At 41.7% G+C, this 23,092-nt stretch overlaps 1 protein-coding gene across 1 annotated transcript in view; it reads left to right on the top strand.

The window, feature by feature from the left end:
* The window catches only part of LOC143179705 (uncharacterized), a 441,599-nt gene that overhangs the window by 609 nt on the left and 417,898 nt on the right, over window positions 1-23,092 (top strand). Inside the window, exon 2 of the mRNA XM_076379021.1 lies at window positions 20,417-20,517. Within this exon, the coding sequence (XP_076235136.1) occupies window positions 20,506-20,517 (12 nt within the window). The 5' untranslated portion in view covers window positions 20,417-20,505. The remainder of the gene's footprint in view (window positions 1-20,416; window positions 20,518-23,092) is intronic.

Below are 23,092 nucleotides of genomic sequence, written 5' to 3'. Positions count from 1 at the left end.
ATTAGAGTATCAAAGCGCAATCAGTTTTCCCCAAATCGTCAGTCAAACGCAGCGACGCTCTGAAAACCCAAAACTACACGATTTCGCCTAGTAGCGAGTCAATCGAGCGTCAGCGCCAACCTAGATCGGGGTCCTCGCGTGAACCAGAGGAAACGAGATAAAAAAAATAGGTAGACGCGCGATCCAAGAAAACACCAGCGCTTCAGTAGGTAAAATACACCTTAACACGGTTAGTCGAGCCATGAATAAATTTAGCACGGCGACCGAGATTACCAGGCCGAGAAAGTAATGATATATAGGGGAAGAGACACGACCTTACCCCTTTCCAGCGTCGCGGCTACGTTATCGAGCAGCGCCGCGCGAGTCCCTCTGGCGTTCGGGCGGAGCGTGGTGTTCGCGTGTACGCGTTCACCATCGGCGACACGTATGAAACGTCCACGAGAGAGCTTCGTCGAGTCAAAAGCCTGAAGAGAGGCTAGATGAGAGAAGGGTTGGCGAAAGGGGGTGTGGGAGGGTCGGCGAGGGGTGAGTCGCTCGAAAACATTTGCAGCGAATCGGATTAACGCGGGTATTTAATCCCGCCCGCGGCTTTCTCGTCGGCAAAATGAAAAGCGGGACAGGTAAAAAGGCGTATTAAAAAATAGAAGCTCGTGGGGTGGAGGAAGGGTTGGCGGGTCGAGGGAAACATGGCGGAGCGCGCGGACAGTGAAAGAAGGCGAGGCTCCGTGACAGAGAGAGAAAGGGCGAGGGAGCGAAAGGGACGGAATAGGCGGGTGGGAAGGGAAGAAGAAGCAAGATACGGAGGATCTTCGATGAAATCTCATCTCTTTAATGGGAGAAACTTTGCCAGCGAGCCAAGTCATCTCCCTCGAGCTTTCTCATCGAGTGTCGGATTTCTGGTTGATCGCGCTGCGAACGACACAGACACCCTCGAATCTGCGAAAGGACCGTGCACTCCTTTTTCTTTTCTTCCCTGTTTTTGTTTTCGCGGGAGTTAGCGTCGAATGGGGCCCGTCGTGTTTTTTAATCATCTTGAAAAGAAGTTCACGCGCGCCGCGTCTCGCGCTCGAGTCAACGCGCTTTGGGACCTGACAGCGCGTTCGTGGCGAGGGCGAGCACGATATCGTTAATGTTAACCCATTGTTCGGTTATCGGGCCTTCGGTATGGATGTGAGCTTCACTGTGAGGGCTCCCTAGCCTATTCAGGATGGGGGATCGCTGGAATGTTCGGGGAGTTTAATCACTCGTCGCCTTTGACCTCTGATCATTTGTAATTATCGCAACCTTCTGAGAAGGTTGTCACCAGTCACATACTTTCCATTTGTTGTGTGAAATAGGTATCCTGTGATGTACAGATTTACTGTTGCGTTTCATTTTAAGAAATAGATTTTTGCTGTAATTGAATAAATACAAAGTTTTTAACAATTCTATGCTTTCGACTTAAAATAGAAGAATTATTATTTTTATTAATTTTATGATCTTTTCCTCGTGATTTTATTTCTTAAAGATTATTTCCACTTTTGTTTCAGTATTCGTGAATAGTCACACAATTTTGATTCTGTAGTGGGATGTAAATTTTAAGAGAAAGAAGTTCGCTGTTTTCTTTGCAAGCAGATGCACTCCACCATGTGGTTATTATTCGAAGTAACTTCTTGTACCTTTTTACCTTCTTTCATATTTTTTTCTTCCATCTAAGCTCCATTTCTAAGGAATAATCAGGACAACATATTACAGGAATGTTGTCTTCCGTCTAAGAATTAACAAAATTCAGTAGCAATTATACTTAAAAATTGAGGTCCCTCGTATTTTAAAATACCTACATTATAGAAATCACTTGGAAGCAAGTTTCAGGTGCAACGAGGGGTTGTACATTTTTCAGTTGCTCCACAGCTGAAGAAAGCTCCTCCCTTTTAAGATCAATGTTCAGATCAGTTTTCTCGGGCTTTAGAAACACTCCGAAAGAACAGTTTACTCTGTGCCTTTAAAAGCGAGCAGAGAAATGGCGAGTAAACTTGAAAAAGGAAGCTCGTGCTGAAAACTGGGATAAGTGTAACGTGTATCCTTGGATGAAATGTTTTTGAAATAAAAGGCGTCGCGTTACAGAGGGTTCCTCCGAAAGGAGCAGCGAATTTACCTTTCTAGCAGCGGAGAATGAAAATTCACCCCGAATGGCTCCGAAAACATGAAACTTCTATTTTTACTTAACTGGTTATTTTCGCTACATCCACTTGCCAGACTTACAAAGAGCGCAAGCAGCTTGAAATTTCTCGAAGCAATTACAGCCGCCTAAGGTCCGCTGTCTTTGCGCTTTGCGGTGGGTCTGTCGCGCAAAGATGATAATTTGAAGGCTGTGACGACGCTGAGGAGCAGTAACTCGCTGCGGGAATGCGTTTGTGTCGCACAATCTTACGTAAATTTACGTGAACGCGATGTAAGTAGTGTTCACTGATGCGTCTTGATGGAAATTGCCGTCGGAAAGTCATAATTAGTTTAATTACTCCCCATTGCTCTCCCTTTCCTCTCAGAGTGTCTTATATCATAACATATTTTCCTCCTTGCTAAGATCGCGAAAAATGCTAGTTTTGTTATTTAGCTCTGCTACCAATAGATATAAAAAATTACATATTTTTCTCAAAATTTCATATTGATTTTGACGTACTATAAGGATCTCTTCTGAGCTCATTATCATTCATTTTATTTATTAATAATGTAGCCGTCATATTTAGACATAGTATATTTCTCCTTTACGTTAATGACTAGAAAGTCTTTCGTAAAATATTAATTCCAGAAACGATTCATTTTAACTTGAAACGTAGTGCAAAGAAAATTAACATTCTTCTAACCTGTTTAAGTATCTCACTATTCGTTTTAGTTTGAAAAAGGTGTAATTAGGTCTAGCTATTCGACATCAAATTTATGCTTCATTTTACATTATATCTGTATATATTTTTATAATATCAAAAGGCTATCGTTACAAAAATTATTATTATGAAAGAAAGTATTTTCATTCTTTCGTTCCTTTCTATTCGCGCTGGAATTTTCAAGAATCGCTGAAATTCGTTGAAAGTCTGTGCCAGAAACATTCAACGAGTTTCTGAGCTGAAATAGGGGATTTTAGATCGAGTGTACCGAAGGTGGGAAATAGATGTAGGAGGAACGATGCTTCGAAATATTCTTGTCAATCGTAAATGCTGTCAGTCCCTTCTTGGGAATGGTCTTCGCGGATTCGAACGTCGTAACAAATACCCCTGCTCGTTATTTGTCATTCGTATGGTTTTACTGGGGAATAGATGCACGTGCTTTATTCGCCTTCGTATAAGTTAAATTGATGTCCCCATCCTTGTGTCTGAAATAGAAGGATCAATAAGAGTATTTTTGTCAGTTTAACTAGTCCATTCTTAAGTCATTAGGGTCCAAAGTTGCGTAGACTCAACATAATAGTAAGACGGAGCAATATTGAATAATGTAAATTTCCTAAAAAAATTACGAATGAAAGTTACGTTTACGCAACTTTGGGCTTTAGGGGGTTAATCGTTTATTGATTAAGTAAAGCAAATTTAATTATCGTAGTTATATCATTGAGAGTTCCAAGATATGAAGTTCATTCATAATCATGCTACAGCGTTAACAGTTATATCAACATCCAAAATGGTAAATTCTAAATTTGGCTATCTATTGTAACCATATAGATCCACATTTTTCTTGCTTTGTACACTAGTAGTAGTAGTAGTGACGCAAGATTTCTTTGCAATCATATATTACTCTTTGTTTTTCCAATCACAAACGACGAAGACAGACACACTATCGCAACGAGATCGTTCCTCAAACTATCCCTCGCGTGCATCGTGTCCTAACATAAGAGTCAATCAACGCCTAATTCGATACCCAAACGTCACCATACCTCTACAATAAAATCTAGCCAATAAATTCGAAAGCGAACTAGTAAAAAAAATAGGACCAAGAAAAGTTGAACCTGTAGTCGATCTAGCAACAAGCTCATAACAAGAGCCAACATCCCCCGCAATTTAACTTCGGAAAGACCGAGTCCCGAATATTCAAATAATCTCAATTCCAACCGCGCAGCTCTCAACTTCGAGGGATCAGTTATTCACCATTCTGCCGGCATATTTCGCACACTTTGAACCGCTCCTCCTTCGCCTCGCGTCCGTAGAGACCACAACGGCCGCGCGGCGGAGTCGTCCGTAACCTCGAAATCGGCTTTGCCGAGTATCGAGTAGCTTCGGGTAGCACGATCCTCACGTATCGTTGGAACATTCGACCGCACTTGCTAGCTACTTCGCGGCGGGCATTCGCAATTCCTGCCCGCGGTGTTCGCCTCCCTCTCCTGCTACCACCTATCGGCCGACCGTATCTCGCGGCACTGATGGAGAACGTAGGTTTTACGTCTTATCGGCGTAGCAGAGAGCGGAGCGTAATCGTGGCCGGGCCGATTTCGTGGCCGCGGCGGAGGATCTACGATCGGGCCGACTGGTGAAAAATGAACCGGCCTGGACCTTATACGGGGGCGGGTCTGGCCAGCCGAGCCGAGCGTACGCTACGTGACCCCAGCGAGACTTCATAAATCCGGCATCAATATCGACGAGAATGTGTGCCTGCCCGGCGTCGCCTTTTTCTCTCACGTTTTCCACGCACGCTACCCCCGCGAAATTTATTACGATCGTCGTCGATCCAGCTGAAACCAGCTTCACGCGATTAATAGAATCCGCGGCGAAGAACGATTGATTCTTGTGCCTTGTTCAGATTAGTCGAGTTACTGGAATTCAAGCAGCTTCAAGGGAAGCGATTTGAGGCAACTTGATCAATGTGAACGTGCTATGTTAGTTGACTTCACGTCCCTTCGAGTTTGTGTTTCATCTGTTGAATTCAAGTGGCGTGAATGCAAGTATATAATTTTCAGAATAATTTTACTAATATTCAAGGATTGGAGGCAACGTCAGAAGCTCGAAAAATGCAGCATTTGTTTAGATTAGAAGTATTGCTTTGGACGTTTATTCCAGATTGCAACTAATAGGGTTGAGGTAACTTTTGCATTGTAGCTTCTACCATCAAATGTAAAATAATCATTTCTGGAGATAAAATAAGATGAATTCCTTCGCTTCACAAAATGAATACTTTACCCCATCGACGTAATCTTTGATTTCAGTCAATCGTTCAGAGTCCCCCGAGGTGTCCTAGCAAAAACACCTTCGATAATCGAACGAGTCAATAATCTGCATCCTTAATTAAAGCGATTGTTTCAAGGGAGATCACTGTTAGTAGTCGATGCTCTCTTTCTTCGAGTAGAGGAGCTCTAGACTCTTCTTTTTCTTCGTTGAACGTCTAAGCGCCATAGCTACTTAATTACCGAAGCTTTTGTAAGCGAAAGGAAGCGAATGTTCGAAAAAGAGAGAATGCCACGAGGGGGGGACAGAAAGGTGGACGTAAAGAAAAGAGGCGGGAGATACTGCGTTGATACCAATGCTGGGAAAAGGCTCGAGGAAATGTCCGCTGGTAAAGGGCATTTACATGTAAATGGTCCCACGGTTACGAAAGTCTCGTCGAACGGGAAAGAGGGGGCGAAGTTAACGAGGCTCGATCGTCAGGAGGAAGAGGAGAACGACTGCCAGACGGAAGAAACGGTTGCAGCGGAGAAAGAAAAGGGGATCGTTCTGTTTCGTTTCGTTTTGGACTTTCGTCTGTCGTTAACATCCCTCAAGCTCCTTGCTCCCCCATCGTTCTTGCCTCCTTCGCGCCCCCGACGAACTTTTTCCTGTGCCTAGCCAATACTGCTTCCGAAGAAAATCAAACTCCCATTGACGAGCTACTGTTTTTTCCCTCGCTGCTATTTACGCAGGCCACTTCCATTGTATCACTCTTACTTGGATGGTGTTTAGCGAATGCAACTCTTGTAGAATGAAGTGTCCAAGGAGTCTTGATCATCATATTCTGGTAAAGGGTAAAAGGTAATCAGAGTATCAGTTTGAAATTTTCAAATATTGAATTCTTTTTAAATTTTCTAAAATTCAAAATATAATTGATTTTTTATGTTAAATATGAATATTGTATTATGCGTTTACGTATTCCTTTTTAAACATGATTTAGTGGAACCACCATATCAAGTAACGTCTAGTCCTTACAGGCTTCTCCATCAATCCCTGGACTATCAGTTATAAATCTGGAACATGATGAACAGGCTTTAGCAACACCTGACTGACGTCAATCTCTAATTGCATTCCTCGTGACGTGTGGATACATTTTGGTCCAATTGCGGAGGATTATCTGTTCTCAATGTGCGATAGGTTTCACGTTCCAGCTAGCATTGCCTAGATAGAGCTACTAGGCTATCGCATTAACTGAGCTTTTCGGGAGGCTTTGTCCTTAATTGGGTATCAACTTCCAATTTAAACAATGGCTGCCTTTAACAACACCGTTAGACCGCGCCAAGCAGATACCAACTGAACCCTTTTTATTAAAACTCTAATTCCCTGTCTCTTTCCGCTAAAAAGGATTTCCTTGTCGACTTATTCAAATAGCTCACACAGTTCGCGACTCCTCCGATGTCTCCGTCACGCGATGGATTTCTCAGAAAGGGTCAACGAGAAGCTCTCGCCCAGCCCGAAAGGTGTCTCCATTTTTCAAAGTTGCCCGCTCGTAGTCGAACGATCGTGCAACACGCATTCGTTTGCTGAGATAAAATAGAGTAGCAGAGATGAGAACACGGTTGCAGGCCGAATATGCCGAGAGAGGGGAGCGATAAACCGATGGAGCCGTAGACATTGAATCGGCCCCGTGTAGCCAATCATTGGAGGATCCTCCCATTCCCTGTTTAATCGTCTCAGCAACCTCGGTTCCGGCGGCCCGATAATGAATACGCCCCGTAGTGCAGTTAGATACATCTATAGTCGACCAGCGAGACACTTTCCCGAAGACTGAAAAGTTTGATACCCGAGGCTCCAAAACGGGATCAACTTGCTCCAAAGCACAGAGAAACGTTAGAGCACTTTTGTGGCGAGCCTAAATCTTTTGACCCTTGAAAAGGGTTTACTGGGATTCTACTGGGATCAAGTGATATGGGAAGGCTGATGGCTAAGCTTCACTGTTTGAGTATTTATTTCTATAATTAAGAGGAGGTAAACAATTTAGGTTGTGATTCTAGGCGTTCATATAAGTAAGAAATTTGAAATGAAACTGTATTTGAAACTCGGCTAAGTTTCACTGCTTGAATATTTTTTTAAGAGGAGACAACAAATTTTAGATTGTGATTCTAGGCGCCAATGTGAGTCAAAATTGAAAAATGACGAAATTACATTTGAAACGTCGCTTTCGAGTTATTAATTACTAAAACTGTGCGTAAAATGTCTGATTTGTAACTTATTTTACTGTCGATGTGCAAGAGCCAGGTCAGACGCAGCGAGATCAGTAGAATGACTCCTCATGTCAGACACATTTCAAGCGGATTTTAGACGTTTCCAATACGCTTAATAAGTCAAAAACGAAACCTCAGATAATGAATGTTTATTTCAGATTGTGGAATGTTTTTTTCTAATTGAAAAAAATAATATTCAGGTATTATAAATTAACTTTATACTGCTTTATTATTAGCAATATATTTAGCCAGTTTCACGACGAATTTTTTCCCCTTGCAACACGATAGCACAGTGAGTAATGTATTGAAGGTATATGTACGCCTCCGAGCCTCCAGACGGGAAACCCGTTTTCAAGCAATTCGCGAGAATCGCTCTCAGAAAATGTTTCTGTCATGCACAAGCCGCTGTATAAACTTTCAGCCGTTGATCGGTAAATTCATCTCCACTTCTTTTCGCTGAAACACGGGAGGTGTTTCACACGAGAAGAAATTGGTAGAACGTATCGATGTCTTGAATTGCGTGCGTGTAACTCGTATGCGTACGTGCTACTTCTTTATGAGTAGACCAATGAGGGTGTCTTTCTCTGTTAGTGTATTAAGCGTTAATTCGAAATAAAATAATCAAATTCTCTGTGGTTATTTCTTAGGAAAAATGAGGCTATGTCTGTCTATTCCATTGTTCTACTACTGGATAATTAAATTATCAGATTTTCTTTGCATTTCGTTGCATGAAAATCTGATAAGTCTCAGTGACTCCATAATAATTCACTACATAATTTTATTCTAACTTACATAAAAAATAGCGAAAATAATTAAGCTCTCTGTTTAAATAATTACTCAAACAATTAATAAATTCTAAATGATCTAGATCTTAGAATAAAGCTTCAGTAGGTACATCTACAACAAACTTAGAATATATTTAGAATAATTTAAAATAAATTGTAGATAATAAAGGACCATCTAGATAATTTAGACAAATGGTAAAACACTAGTAATCATCAGCCATCAAAATTCATCAACTAAAAACTGATTGCACAGTGCAAGACCAAGTCTCTTTCATGAAATTACAATCATACTTTCTTTATTAACATACTTCAAATAATTTCGCTTTTTCGAGTCTATTTACCCTACAAGTAATTAGCTTTTCGTTTGTAGCGGCGCGTTGAGCGCTACTCGTCGCCCGTTTCGCGGATCAGAAAGGCCAGGGAATCATGGATCCATGGCAATGCGTCATCGAGTGGTCAAACAGCCCATCGCCTACTCGAATTCACCGTTTCCATCCCGTGGCCCGACACAACACGTCGCACGTACAATTCGTCCCTGCCGTCGGCTGTCAACGTAATTACACGTACGGGGACTATTAGACACGCGCGACGCTTACAAACGACTCAAACCACCTGCGAAATCGTCACTTTGTTCCGCAGTTAAATCATGCCAAACTCGAGCCGACGCACGTACAGATGCGTATGCACTTTGCCCTCGTTCCAATCGCGCCGTGCAGACTCACTGTCGACATTAATCCTGCTGTACCCATAGAATCGTCAAACACGCGCGTTATGACAGAAAGGGACTGCAAATTACTTTGCAATCGTTGATCGACATCGATTAAGCATGGGGGGCATATGCAAGTTTTGTCAAATGGGGCCCATTATACGAAATGTGCAACAACGATCAATATTATGCATTGTTCGTTGATCAAAGGTTGTAATTCGTGTTTCGGTGAACATATGCTTGTTTTATAATTACAGGGAAAATTTGTCGATTCAAATTTATATGTGTCTTTTCATGTCCCTGTGAAAATATAGTCATTAACACTAGAACTACTGAAGTAAATGTATGCATTTGTTTCAAAATCAGAGGAGCACAAATAATACATAATTAGAGAAAGTAGAATTCATGTGTAAATATATAGACATTTTTTCAATTTTATTCATTTTGAGTTGAGAATAAATCTAAAGTTTTTTTTAGAATAAATCGTGAATTAAAAGTAGCTGTATCATTTTGACTTGTTTGGTAATTCTAGTGTTAACTCAAAAGCAAGCGATTATTGCAGTGTATTGATGGAATCCAGATTGATTTTTTACTCTGTAAATAGCTTCTAATGCATGGATTACAGGGAGTAGAGTAAACATTTCCAGTTTCACAGACACATCTCTGTTCGGTGGTATGCTGCGTACATACGTGGATATACATTGACCATCTCTAGAATTCCGCTGGGACGGAGGTCACATCTGCAAACACGCACGTACAAGCACTTACGCGTGTTTGTACGTAAATGGAGCTATAAGCGGCGATAACGCTAAATTCGCTTACGCTCTATAACGTTGCAAGCATGAAATACCTGTTTAATTAATAATGTATTTGCAAAATGTTCGCAGATTAAGTTTTTACAATCGCTAAGTATAAAAATATTAACACTCGTTTGAATATTCATCTGCGGTTAGGATAATTATTCAAAGTAATCAGCAATAAAACGTAATAATATTCTAGTATTAGGTAATTTAAATGAATATGCACGTTTATCGAGTTATTTTTAGAAACGTTCTAATAAATTCTCTATCAATTCCAGATCACCTATACTGCAGGCCAAAAGTATGGGACCTCCTGATTTCTTATTTTGATTACTTTTTATAGTGTTAAAAAATGTGGACTAATTCTATACTCGTTTAGTTTTTAACCAAACTTAATGAGGCAATATTGTCAGTTCTTTTTTATCATGTATTTGATTTTCAGTAATATGTATCCTTTTACTAAGATGTGGTCCTATACTACTGAACGATAGTGTCCATTGAGTTTAGTTGGAGATAAGAAAAGGAGGAGGAAGAGGAGAGGAGGCTGGAGGTGTAACGCTGTACCTCAGAAATGCAAATGTAGATACGCTTTCCCAATGGAACTCCATAATCTTCCCACAGTGATCGGTTCTTCGTACACTAAAATAAAAGACGTCATTGAGAATCGATAGCTCGATAGTCTCCATATCGAATCTCTCTCGCAACGTACACTACTGTGCATAAATACTTTGACACTTCCGCATTATTACAATATCTAAAGTACAACAAATAAAATTCCACGATATAGTTTTGACTACAAACCTAATCTCAGACGATTGTACGAAGAACGAAAACGAAGAGTCTTGGGAACTACGTTTATATGATCTTTCTTCATTCTTAGGTGTAGAATACAACACCAAATTTTGGCTACTTCTGTAACAACTTGTATAAAATTTACAAATACTGACGAGAATAACATTCGATACTAGTAGTTTAAATAAAAAAGTGTAGCTGTTCTAAAACTTCCAATAACGCGAAACTCTCCAAGTACATATGCACGGTAGTGCACGTAAAATTAGAAGAACTGCATCAAAGTGCATTCTATCGAGCCACTTGTCGAACACAGATCCAGGTTTGATTTCGCTGGGCGAGGCTTCAATTTCGCGTATTATGTACTATGTTGTGCTGCACGTGACGTTACGTCGCCCAACATTCCGCACGGTTTGCTGATTCGCAAACGTACTAGCCGGCGTGTTGCACGCTCGCCCACGCCTGCACTTCCCCGTAAACGGAACGCCCGAGCGAGTGACGGAAAGAGTATCGTCCGTGTTTCGAGGCGGGTCGCGCGTGTGCAAGTGAAATCATGGTTCGGCTGCCGGCTGGATTTATGCTCGCCCCGTTCTTCACGGCCTCGCATACTTCTCCCGCGTTATGGCAAAATTGCTCGGCACGTGTGAACGAGCAGCCGTGCACGAGGAGTGCGTGTGAAGTGCACCAACGATCACTGTATCGCCTCGTTGCTGGCCTGGCTTGGCTGCCTGCCTGAAAAATAGACGCGGAACGCTGCGCAGGAAAATGGTAATTTGTCGTCGAGTGGCGAGAAGCTATTATTCGCTTGATTATGTGCCGCTGGATAAGGAGACTTCGATGGTCCTAATATTTGTGGTCTTCTGACACGTCTTCTGACGTGTCTGAGTGACCATTCTGTGTCATGTGACCAATGGTGAGGATAGGGGATCTGGTATATGTTTATTTCAATGTGAAGAGTGGGTTAATTATTTTTCTTCATCTTTTAATTTTTCATGTTTTCGGTTTAGAATAGCTACTTTCTTTGTTTTTCGAAAGGATTTGCGTAGATTGCTTTTCTTTGCTTCATTTTCGTAATTGGAGAGAGTAAGAGAATGACTTAAAGTAGAAAAATATTGATATCACATTGCATAATATAGCAACATTGTCTCATATTATAGTAAAATAGATTTAAAGCGAAATAAAAATGTCAGCTGCTCGTACTATGGATGTCATGTGAAAAATCATGTGTGTTTACGCGACGCGGTATTAGTGTGCTTCCACCCCAATGGACAAATATTAGCATTGGACATAGGGGCGGAGTTTAACCAATATGCACTATATATGACGACAAGTAACACTGTGTTTTCCGCAAAATACACGTAATTATCTTGACTAACGTGAAAATGTTAATTAAAATCGAAGAAATTTACTCTTGGACGAAGCAAATCCTTCACGTAAAAATGTTATTGAAGAGTAAACTGTTCTCAATGCAATATTAAGAATGTTTCTCTTTTCTACTACCAATACAAAAGTAGTTTTAATTAAACATGACAAACCTAACAATTACATATGCACCCTAAAAATCTCAATTTTTAAGGAAATGAGTTAATATCACCATTGAATGCAAAACCAATTCTTCCTGTACTCTTAACGCAAAGACAGCAAATGAGTAATATGTAGATATTTGTAACAAAGTTCTCACCAAAGTTGCTCAGTCTCACTGAATTCCTCCGAGTCACAGTCGCAATTAGCAAGACAGTGGAGAGATAGAGAGGAACCCTTAGATCAGCGCAGCCTCTGGGCATTAGACACAATTCCAGTCCGCAAATTCGGATCTATCTAGGGGGCAGAGGTGGCGGAAAATCGGAATAGACGTTTTGCTACGTGAGCACGAAACTCGCATGCATGATCCCTGGGGCATGTCAGCCCGATCGGACAAGAATGTCAGGTGGTCGCGTCACGGACCACCGGCTGTCCATCAATCCTGTCCATGGGGTACATGGGGGCCCCGTCTCATTTCGATTACGTCGGCATACGGGTTGGATTTCACGTGTAAACTACGACTTACTCCCTTCGGCATTATATCTCCTCTCTCGCGCTGACTTCTCGCCTTATGACGCCGTCACGAATGATAATAGAGTTTCCAGATCGCTGTGCAACTGTTCCTACCTAGTTCAGCTCTCGTCGACTTCTCTCGGTAAAATTCACTCGACAAAACTACGCGCAGGAGATCATTACTTAAAGAAATCGGGTCGCTCTCCGGAAATTCGCTATCAATAACGATTCCCCAGCTTCACGGGACTATGCATCGCCTTAGAAGCATAGGAGACTCTATCGAGGAGCAAATTTGTTAGAAAATAGCGAGCTACTGTAAGCAGTTCCCTAGTTATCGATATAAAACGCGTCAAACGAGAGTCTGCACACGCGAGCAGCTCCTCGTCAGCGTGTCTGCCTTCTCAGCCGACAGAGACGCGGGCAAACTGCAGCTAAATTCTTTGTGCACGAGAGTTACGTTAGTTCGACGAACGCGACCGCTCTGAAACGCGAGCGAACTGCATTGGAACGCGGCAGTCAGTCCTTTTCGTTTTCCATACGGCGGCCGAGTGTGTTCAATAATATCTCGCCCAATTTCACTCGATCCTTTGCATGCTTTGTGCGCACGGACGTGCCTGCTGCATCTCGCGACTCTCTGATCTTCGTCGCCAACGCCGCCGGGCACCAGCCAATCCGGCATATCAATATTGAAGCTGCACCTCGCCATGCAACCCTCGTACCCGCGATCGGACTCTCCCCGATCCTCTTCTCGCCCTTGCCTCTTGTCGCTGTCCATGTTTTCGTTTGCTTCTCCGAGAGATATACAGAGTATCGGAGAAATTGTAGATGGATTCTTTCACTAGTATTTTTAAAATCATTAGCAGTTTTTTAAATGGAACTACAGTATTGTTTCACTTTAGGCTGGGGAATCATAGTGAGAGACATCTGAAATCATCTTATTTGACACTCGTGTCTTATGATCAGTGTTAAAAGACTAAACTGTTTAGCCCTAGGTACCTCTAAGCAGCAATTTAAAAAATTTCTTTCTCACTTCACGTTATGTTGACTGTACTGAGGACAAACTCAGACTGACTTCTATTCTTTCCACAGTTTTAGTACAAATATTGTTTGGGATGCTGACGTGTTTTGTTCTTGTCATAGAATTCATGGCAGGGCTGGAGATATAACCTTTAGTATACTAAGTAGACTGCAGAAATTTATGCACTTATTAGAAACTGAAGTTTGCAAAATAGTACATAACATATTGCAAAACAATAGAGAAAAATACAGAATGCAATTTGCAAAAATATACAAACTGTCTAAAGTAAACGTTACAATATTAGTTTTTGAGGGGGAAAAAAATCTGCATTTAAATTCCATTCATTCAGTCATATCTACGAAAAACGTGAATTTGCATAAAAATCCGCAGTCTAGTAATAATACACACACATGTCCCAAATACCAGCCGCAAGTTCCTCTCAATCGACGCAGGAGAGATCCACAGACCAGCCCGAACCTTGGCCCCCGATTAGCATTCCGCGCGGCGGAAAAAACGAAGGAAGGGACGCGCAAGGGTTAAATCAATTCGCGCGGTTCCGTGAAACAATAAAATTCGCGGCGGTGTCGAATTTTAAAATTCAATTCTTCTCTCCTCGCGGCAGAAGGAGCGCGGCAGAGGGCGGGATGTGGCGGAAGCTCGGGGATTTAGCGTGCCGCGCGGAAATATTTCTCGCCATTGGCATGCGCCACGCGATTACCAGTATATTTCAAAAGCCTGCTACAAATTGTTCCCGTTTCCGGCTCTCTCCACGCTCTATCCCCGTCTCTCTCTCCCCCGAGGCAACCGCGTATCCGTGTCTCCGCGGTCCGTTTAAAATTCCGCGCGCGGTCCATCCAGCCGCGATCCAGGATTTTGATTCTCACCGTTCGACGTCGCTTAGCACGAGCCAATACGCGATCGATGCACGAATCTAGGGGATGCACGGTGGCGCAGGTCGGACTGCAACCATCCCGAGACTCCCTCGCCGTCATCGTTTGCCCAGGCTGCCGATTCTCTTTTTCTCCTCGCTCCCGTGTGTACTTACGTGATCGAATACGTAAGCAGCCGGCTTTCTGGTTCTTTTACCACGAATTCCTCGATTCCGTCTCGGCTCGACCGCCCACCTCTTGCTCCCAGTGCCCTCCCTCGATCCGGATGGAAATCCAGATAGAATTCGAGTTATTTGCAGGGATATTTTAGCCCCGTCGGCGTGGAGTAACGTCTCGATCTTCTGTACCCTCGTCTGTTCGTCGTTTCGCTCTCGATTGGATTCTCGAGCTACTTTCTTTTGTTGCGTGACGATAATAATAAGGATGGTCGGTGCGCGACGGTGAAGGAAATAACTCGTTGATCTCGGGGATCCTGAGGTTTTTATTGATAGGAAATTGGTGGCGAGGGTGGTAAAGTGGTTTTAGAAGGATTTAAATGTTATTGTAGGGAGTGAAGATTCTGTAGCTGATGGATACAAGTAGTTTTCTTTTTGACGGAGGAAAAATGTAAGTGTTAATCGTGACTTTTAACCCAGAGTAGAGTATTTAAGTATCTGACTTGAGTTCTGTGAACAAGGAAACTCTTCGTGAACTTCGTCTTTTATCCATAGGTTCTACCTATGCTTTATGAAACAAGTGTACAGTAGGACTTTGGAAAGATGTAAAATAAAACCTGAATAGCTGAGAATTTTAAAATTTGAATTTGATAGAATAAAGAAACTAGTATTGAAGTACCTGAGTGATTCCATCTTGATATGCTTATGGTATTAAACTATGAAGTTTGAGGAGAAAATTGTGTGCTACGTCTCTAGAAATTTTAATAACGAAGCGAAGAACATCATCGTCTCTTGAAATTCATGAGGGACCTCGAGTATTGAATTTTCACAGAGTAGTATATTAAATATCATTAGAAAAACTACGAGAAGCGTCATGTATATGCGAGAGAAAACGAGCAATTTGTATTGAGCGGCGAGTGAAGGTTGATGCGAGCTATTTCCGATGAATCGGATATCGAGATGAAAGGAAGGCAGAGAGACGGGATCGCGGAGTGGATTGGAACACTGTCGAATTCGTGAGATCCGCGGAAAGCTTTTCAGATTTGCATACTACCGAATTTTATTGAATACATTACTCAACGACAGCGAAGTTTCCCCACCGTTCGAACTTATGAAAACCAAACGTTAGTAGTAAAAAGGGAAGAGGATTGAATTAATATCGAAGATACACGGATATCACGGCTGTGTTTCTTTTTCCCCCGTAGAATAATAGAGTTCTACTGCTGCTCAGAAGTCGGGGATCGTCTATCCTTTATCGTTCATCCTTTCGTATCGGGACAGGAAATTAAACGGAGGTGTATCATTCGACTGATATTTGGTTTGAATGTTTATTAATATATCTTATGATCAATATTTACTTGTCTCCATATATCAGTTATAACGTTTCAATGGATTTTTCTTTTCACTTTGTAAAGAAAGATTTCTGGTTTTTAATCAAGCGGGTAGATTCTCTTCTTTGCGGGAATAACAGAGTAATCCTTGGAAGATAATACAAACACGTCTCCCATCACAAAGTAGAGGGCTCGTGTGTGGGTAGTCGTGCGATTGTTTCCGGTCCCGATCGATTCCTCTAATGAGGTTCCATGTGAAAACGATGGCAGCGAGCTGCTGCAAGCCAAATTGTGCAGTACTGTATACAGAACGATGATCGAGTTTCGTGTTTGTCCAACATCCATATTCGATGGAACTTTGATCTTGTCCGTATTAAAGTATCGAATTTCTTCTGTCGAAAGTCTGTGTTTCAATTAACATTGACTTTTGAGGAACGTGGGACTTTACTCTTCGATGAACTGAACATTGTATAAAACGCAAACAAAAAGCAAACGCGACACAGCTTTCATATGGTAGAATACATTTTGTACATGGTGAACATACAGAAATTTTATAATTGTATTGCAAAACTTCCTGCGATTTCCTTCTCTTGTAAAAATATCTAGAGAAATGGAGTTCAGATGGAGGTTTCTTTTATTTTTGAAATATTTTAACCTATATTTTATTCTGAATGTTTTTTAAATATATTCTGTAGGTATGAATTTATTCCAAGTATTAGATAAGACTTTAAGCTGTAAATGTAGGTACATATATACATAGGACATTTGCAAAATATACTAAATGAATCTTACTTAAAAATATTTTAACACACTCTAAAACATTTTCCTCTTCCATAGATTTAAATTTCCTAAAAATGCATAAACACCCACAATGTAGATACAATATTCACAATATTCAGCTCCCCAAACATCTGTATTCAGTTGCATACCTGAGAAATATCATTGTCTATTACTTGATGCATCATCTGACGTCATGAACACAAATGACTAGCATGGAACATGTTGTGTAGAAGCCCTTTGCAGTATCCAGGACGTCCAAACTCATCTGCTCTCGACTGTAGAACCCATTAGGTTGTCTAAACTGGCCCTAGCAGTAGAAGCATTTCCCCTCGACCCCTAAATTATTCAATATCCTCAGTTTCATTATCTAAACTAAGACAAATGTCCCAGTAGCTAGCCATATCACGATATCTAAACACTAACTTTGATTTTATTCAATTTCAGACTTCAGTTCTAACTGTATTAAGTATACCCAATTAAAAATAAAAAACTAGTGTCATAAAATAATATCCTTCGTTTCTAAGACCCCATAATTAAAGCATCGAAACATACAGTTTCAGGTTGTTCACTGACTGGTACGTTTAACATCTTAAGCGTTTAGGTATTGGAACATTCACCTTACTTGACAATTCTCTGATCTCTCCGCGAACTCTTTTCAGATCCCAGACGACTCGACACCCCTTTCCCCAAACTCAACGATAGCTCCCTAAAAAGTCATCCATCACAACTTTCAGAAATCAGCCCCCAGAAATCGGCCGAAATCGCAACGTTAGTACTTCCCCACAGTCCACCGCTGATAGCAGCGAAAAAGGATTACGCAGCATCTGTATTCAATTCTTCGACCCCCTGCAGAGAGGAACGTAGAATTCACTCACTGCGAAACGGGGGAATCGTCCCAGGGAACGCGGACACGGAACACTTACGGCAATTCGACGGCAGTTAGACGCGTACGAATCAATGGCATTCGGCTCGCACGCATTATCTTTCCTCTTCATCCGTGCGAGGCGAGCCGCAGGGTACGCCCCGATAATTATAATCAGTCAGAAGGGGTCTGTGCTCGGAGGCAGGGGTTAGCGTAGATCGTCGGGGTCACTCGGGGGTTGTCCGTCGGGTCTGGCAACGGGAAGAGAGAGGGAAGTTGTGTGTCGTCTCTCCTCGCTGCGACAGAGGGTGGACAGAGCATTTACATCATTTAATTTATGACCCTCTCCGCTGCACCGACAACGCGCTGGACGAGAAAGCTCTACGTGTACGGACGAGGGCGCGCGCGCGCGCTAGGACCCACGACCGTGGGCAGAGTCACGGTTGGCCGACTACCACGACACACGTACACTAATGCACCGGCCAGAATAAATTTGCATATGCATGTAACGGCGCGCGGACGCGCGCCCAGGGAAAGAGAGACAAAGGGGCCCTGCCTGAATCCTGCGGGGAAGAAGCGGAATGGAACACCGATGCTTCCCTCCGAATCGAATCCGCCGCAGGATTGACCATCCTCCAGGGGCTGGCTAAGGGGAGGAAAAATGATTTCGTATGGTACGAAATAGAAAAAATTTCGCGCTGGTGGAACTGGAGAGCCTGGATACATGCGTCGTGGGAACGATTGTTTGCCTCGGTTGGTGGCGACTGCTTTGGAGCTTAGGGGGTGGATATGGTAATGCGGTACACAAGAGTGTGAAAGGTCTGGTATCACTTACTGTGCTAACTGAGATTCGTAGATTTATTTCTGGGATAGATTTTCGGTAAGGTGAATGTGCCAGGAGTTGACCACGTCCTGATACCTCAACACTGGCACTAATTTTATTGAATTTTAAACCTTTGACAGTTTATTCGGAGTGAAACTCGGGCGTAGGGTCAAGTACTGATCTGTTTATCCTCAGTCATACTCTGGCACGACGAGACGTACATAAATAAAATAAAACATAAAACTTGTCCTTTTGATATTTATTGTAATGTATAGAAGTATTTTATAGAATAAAAAGCACGACATTTTTTTACCAAAATTTGCAATTTTATTAAACTGTTAAAGGGTTAATCTTAAATTCTAAAGTAATTAAAAACAAAGAGTAGTACGTATGTTCAACTACTGGGGCTTCATAATTCGTATATCCTGACATGCATTTTTAAGTTGTTCGCTTACTGACATTTGACATCTTAAGCATCCGACTATTGGGGCATTTACCTACCTCACATTTGGATGATATCACGATATCGATATCATTCGCTGTTCGAAAGAGCTTCGACTTTCCTGGGTTTATTTTGTGAAAGCAAGGATTAAATTTTTCTCTTCCTGTATTGCACTGTGCATTGGAGGGAAAGTATAATTTCAAATACTCTTTGAGGAAAGTTGGCAGGAACATGAGGATTAGAACTGTCGGGTCTAAGAAAACGCTCTGAGCTATGACGTTCAAGCGGAATATTTGGCTTCGGGATTACTAGAACTCAAAGTTTGATTGGCCGTGAACGGCGTATCAAGTTTTGGCGAGGCGATGGAACTTCAGCTTATTCGCTTCGGTTTACGACGCACCGCAATTTTGTAAAATCATGAGCAAATCGGATTTATTTACTTTCTCACTTTTTTCCCTCCCCAGATATTAAGCACACATTGATTACTTATTTCTAAGAACTATTGGATCACTACTTTACTACAATATAGTCATTCGATACTCAACGAAGCGAAACTATTTAATGAAGAAAAATTCAAGGAGCTCCACTTTGGTCGAAAGTAGCGATTCAATTAAAGGGTCAACAATAGAAAAGGCTAAATTCGGGACCGTTTCATTTCATTCAAGTCCTCGATGCGAAGTAGAGCAGTCCGCTACCTGGTCGAACGAAGACGTAATTCTTTTAATTACTGGGTAGCTTAAAATACAGCCCCTCTTAACGCGCGTGAGAAATGGTGGGGTGGCGGCGGGAACGCCACGAGCGCCGAGCACGATCCTGGCGAGAGAGCACTTTCGCGAGGCTTCAAATTAAAACGCGTAATTACGCCGGGCGAATTTAGTTCCAATTAGTTTACGATTACCTTTCAACTCGCTCCCACAGCGTGCCCTGCCCCCTCGGATGCTCTATGGTTCGTTTGCCAACCGAATTCCCGAAATTGATTCTCGTCTGCTAGACGACGCCCATATAATGCCCGTCCCACACCCTTGTTGCCGAGCTGCTTTCATTTTTGAAAAAGACGCGTCCCGGTTGAAATCGCTATTTCCATTTCACTTGAGAGCTGGTCCTCTCAATGGCTCACGCTTCTGTGAAATTCAGCAAATGGAATTTCCGCCTATTCGTATAGATACTATAGCGTACACCGAGGATCTAAATGTTAATGAAATTTTTGTCTCTAGAGTAGATGAGTGTTTGTTGGCGATTCGTCAGAGAAATAATGATACATTTTCTCACAAAATTTGGGCTTAATTAATCATTGAAGTAACACTTCTGGGACAATGAATAGGATATAATTAAGGGGGTGAATACAGTATTATCAGGTCACGTGATATCACGTCATACATTATAGCAATTCTATAATGTACGCCGACATTTTTCTCCTGTTTTCAATCTATTCTGTTATAATATAAAACAAATTGTCTATAGTACCTGACGTGATTTCACGTGACGTGTTTGCGCCTTTAATCATCCCTGAGTCGATGCATTTTCACTTTCACAACACAGCGATTTCTCAAGAAAAAAAGTTTCATTTTTTAAATGTACTTTTATGTGGGGATTAGAGCATAATTGAAATTCAATATGACATAATTTCTGTTGCAGGATGTCAAAAGGCAGCCCAGATTTCAGTTGGCTATGGCTCGCTTAGTGAAACCTCAGATCCCGCCGTCCGAGCCGCCCATCATCTCCCCATGGCAGCTACGGTAGGTAAATTGACGCTAAAACATTGTTAACCAGAGATGCTTCGTTGCTCCTTATGCAACTCTATGCCAACAGCCTGTCCGTCGACGAGCTTCCGTCTTGATCTCAATAAGTGGACGGCAATGAAATTAGTTTCGTTACCGGGGGATCTCGCGTGTCTCTGTCCCGTGTGCCTTCCGGTTTGGATAACGGTATTCGTTTACTTCGCTGGGTGCTTTTACCGTTAACCCTCATCAAATTTTTCTCGCCTTGTAATCTTGCGAAACCACTGCTTTTGAGATCAGGTTTGCCATCCCTTCTAGGCTCCTGCGATGTAAAGTAAGCATTATTTCATCTCTGGGATACTCTCGACACTTGCCAACGTCATTTAGACACTGCAGTCATTATTTTATGTATCATATTATCTTTGCAGTCACGTTACTAGTTATTGCACTGGTGCATAAAAATTCCTGGTTGCAATAGTATGACTTTTCTTTATTTCTGTAAAGAGGTGTCAAGTTCTAGTGGTATAATCTTCATTAAATGTTTATAGTAAGTGTGGTGTTACTAATATTGTTACATAATTTTTTATTCTAAAAAATTGTAATATTAACTGTAGCTATCAGTTCTCAAATATTTCACGTACTTTCGCACCAAATAATATATGCAAGCTCTTTGGTCTCGATAAACTCCGTTCAATGGTTCCTAACAAGACCACCCCAAACTTAGCCTCGAAGAGTACACTGGTACGTCAAAATACAGCACCAGTATCTTCCCCTATCGTGCATTACGATTCGACTCGTTGTCGTTCGCCCCTCTCGAAAGCGACCCTCTCTTCGACGTATATCTCGAGCTTCGTCACGAAGTCCAGTTGGGAGGACTGTTTGCCAGCGTGCACGTGCTCACGTGCGTGTGTGGAGGAGGAGAGAGACACTTTGCTCTTGCCCCACGATCCCTCGGACAGAGTCCAGAGCTCTAGACCGCCCCTTCCGGATATTCGTTCCTCGTATATCTTCAGCTCGTCTGGTTGTGCTCTCAAATGGCTTCGAGCTTCGTTCGTTGGGTCAAAAGGGAGAGACGCAGCCCGCGTACTCGAATTACGTGCGCCAATTTAAGGAGCGCAACCAGGAAATGGTCGACGATACCTGCATCGTCCTTGATAACCTGCCAAACGTTGAACTTTGCTTCTTTTTTTATTTTATTTGCAACTGTGTTGAAAATGGAGGAGGTAGTTAGCGCGACAGAGATTCTTTGATTTTTTTAACGATTCTGCTTTCTGAGAACGCAAATAATGGTTGCTGGAAGAAGTGGGGCTGAGAAGTTTCTTAAGTTTGAAGTTTGAAGTTGAAGTTGAAGTTCGTTTAATTTAGCCATTTGTCTCGCGGTTTGTAGAGGCTGAGGAATTTTAGGCCTTTGTGAGCTTATTTAAGTGAACCTGAACGATTGGAGTAGGTCGTAGTTAGTGAGAGGTATATTGAGGTAGGTAGTTAGAGAAGAGTTACTCACTTATTCATTCACATGAATTTAGGATAGTACTCCCTTATACATTTACATGTATTTAGGATAGTACTCACTTATTCATTCACATGTATTTAGAATAAATGCATAAAAAGGTGCCCAAAATTTGAATATTTGAAAATCTTAAAGTTTTAGGACTTTTAAGATTATAAGAAATAATATTAGGATTCTTTGATGACCTCTTCTTCGTACAATAAGAGTTAAGTGATCCTAGGAATATTTCACGAATAGGATTTTCTATCATTATCAGTACTTAATGTAATCATATTACATTTGTTTCCCGAATAATGTATATTGGAGAAATATTATCATATATTTCATCGCTGTTTGACAACGGGATAAAAAAGACCAGACATGAAATACACTTTGAACGTTTGCCAATGTCAGTTATCGTTGGTCGATTCATTGGACAGTACCGATAATTACTTCGTAACGTATAAAACCTGAAATCCAGGCATTAGCGTGTAATCTTTGCACCGGCAGGCTCACATTTGCAGAATTAAACGTATTAACAAATATGTATCCTGCTTTTCTCTTCCGCATATGATGTTCATCTCCTCGTAATCCCATCGAACGCAAAACAGAATCAGCCTGGCGCCCATTCCAGCACGCAAGGGGAGCTCGATGAGGGAAATGATATCGACCATTTTTGTTAGTGTTAACTTTTACCCTTACCATTCCCTATGATTTCAGTTTTGTTAAATGCTTTTAGAACAAATATTTCCTTCCTCAATATCAACGACCCCAAACTTCCAAATGTTTAAATGATTAAATCCTAAAATTTAAAAATTTTTCGTTCTCAATATTTCGAATGTTTTATATCTGAGAATTCTTAAATTCTGAAATCTCAAAATTTCAAGTCTTCCAATTTATTTCAATTCTAGAGTATCTATTATCAATTTCTACAATTACCTTCTTGTAACATAGTACCATGATTCCTATAGCTGTATAATTACCTTTTCCCTACATAACAAGTAGCTCCTGAAAACAGCTCTAACCTACAAGAAGCCAAGAAACCCGCACCTATACTCTTCCCCAGCACCAAACTCTCGTGGCAGCATCTTTTCATCCCCTAATCCG

The sequence above is a fragment of the Calliopsis andreniformis genome, chromosome 5 (assembly GCF_051401765.1).
Source record: "Calliopsis andreniformis isolate RMS-2024a chromosome 5, iyCalAndr_principal, whole genome shotgun sequence".
Lineage (NCBI taxonomy): Eukaryota > Metazoa > Arthropoda > Insecta > Hymenoptera > Andrenidae > Calliopsis > Calliopsis andreniformis.
Note: the sequence above shows the minus strand (reverse complement) of the source record. Positions and strands in the feature narration are given on the sequence as shown.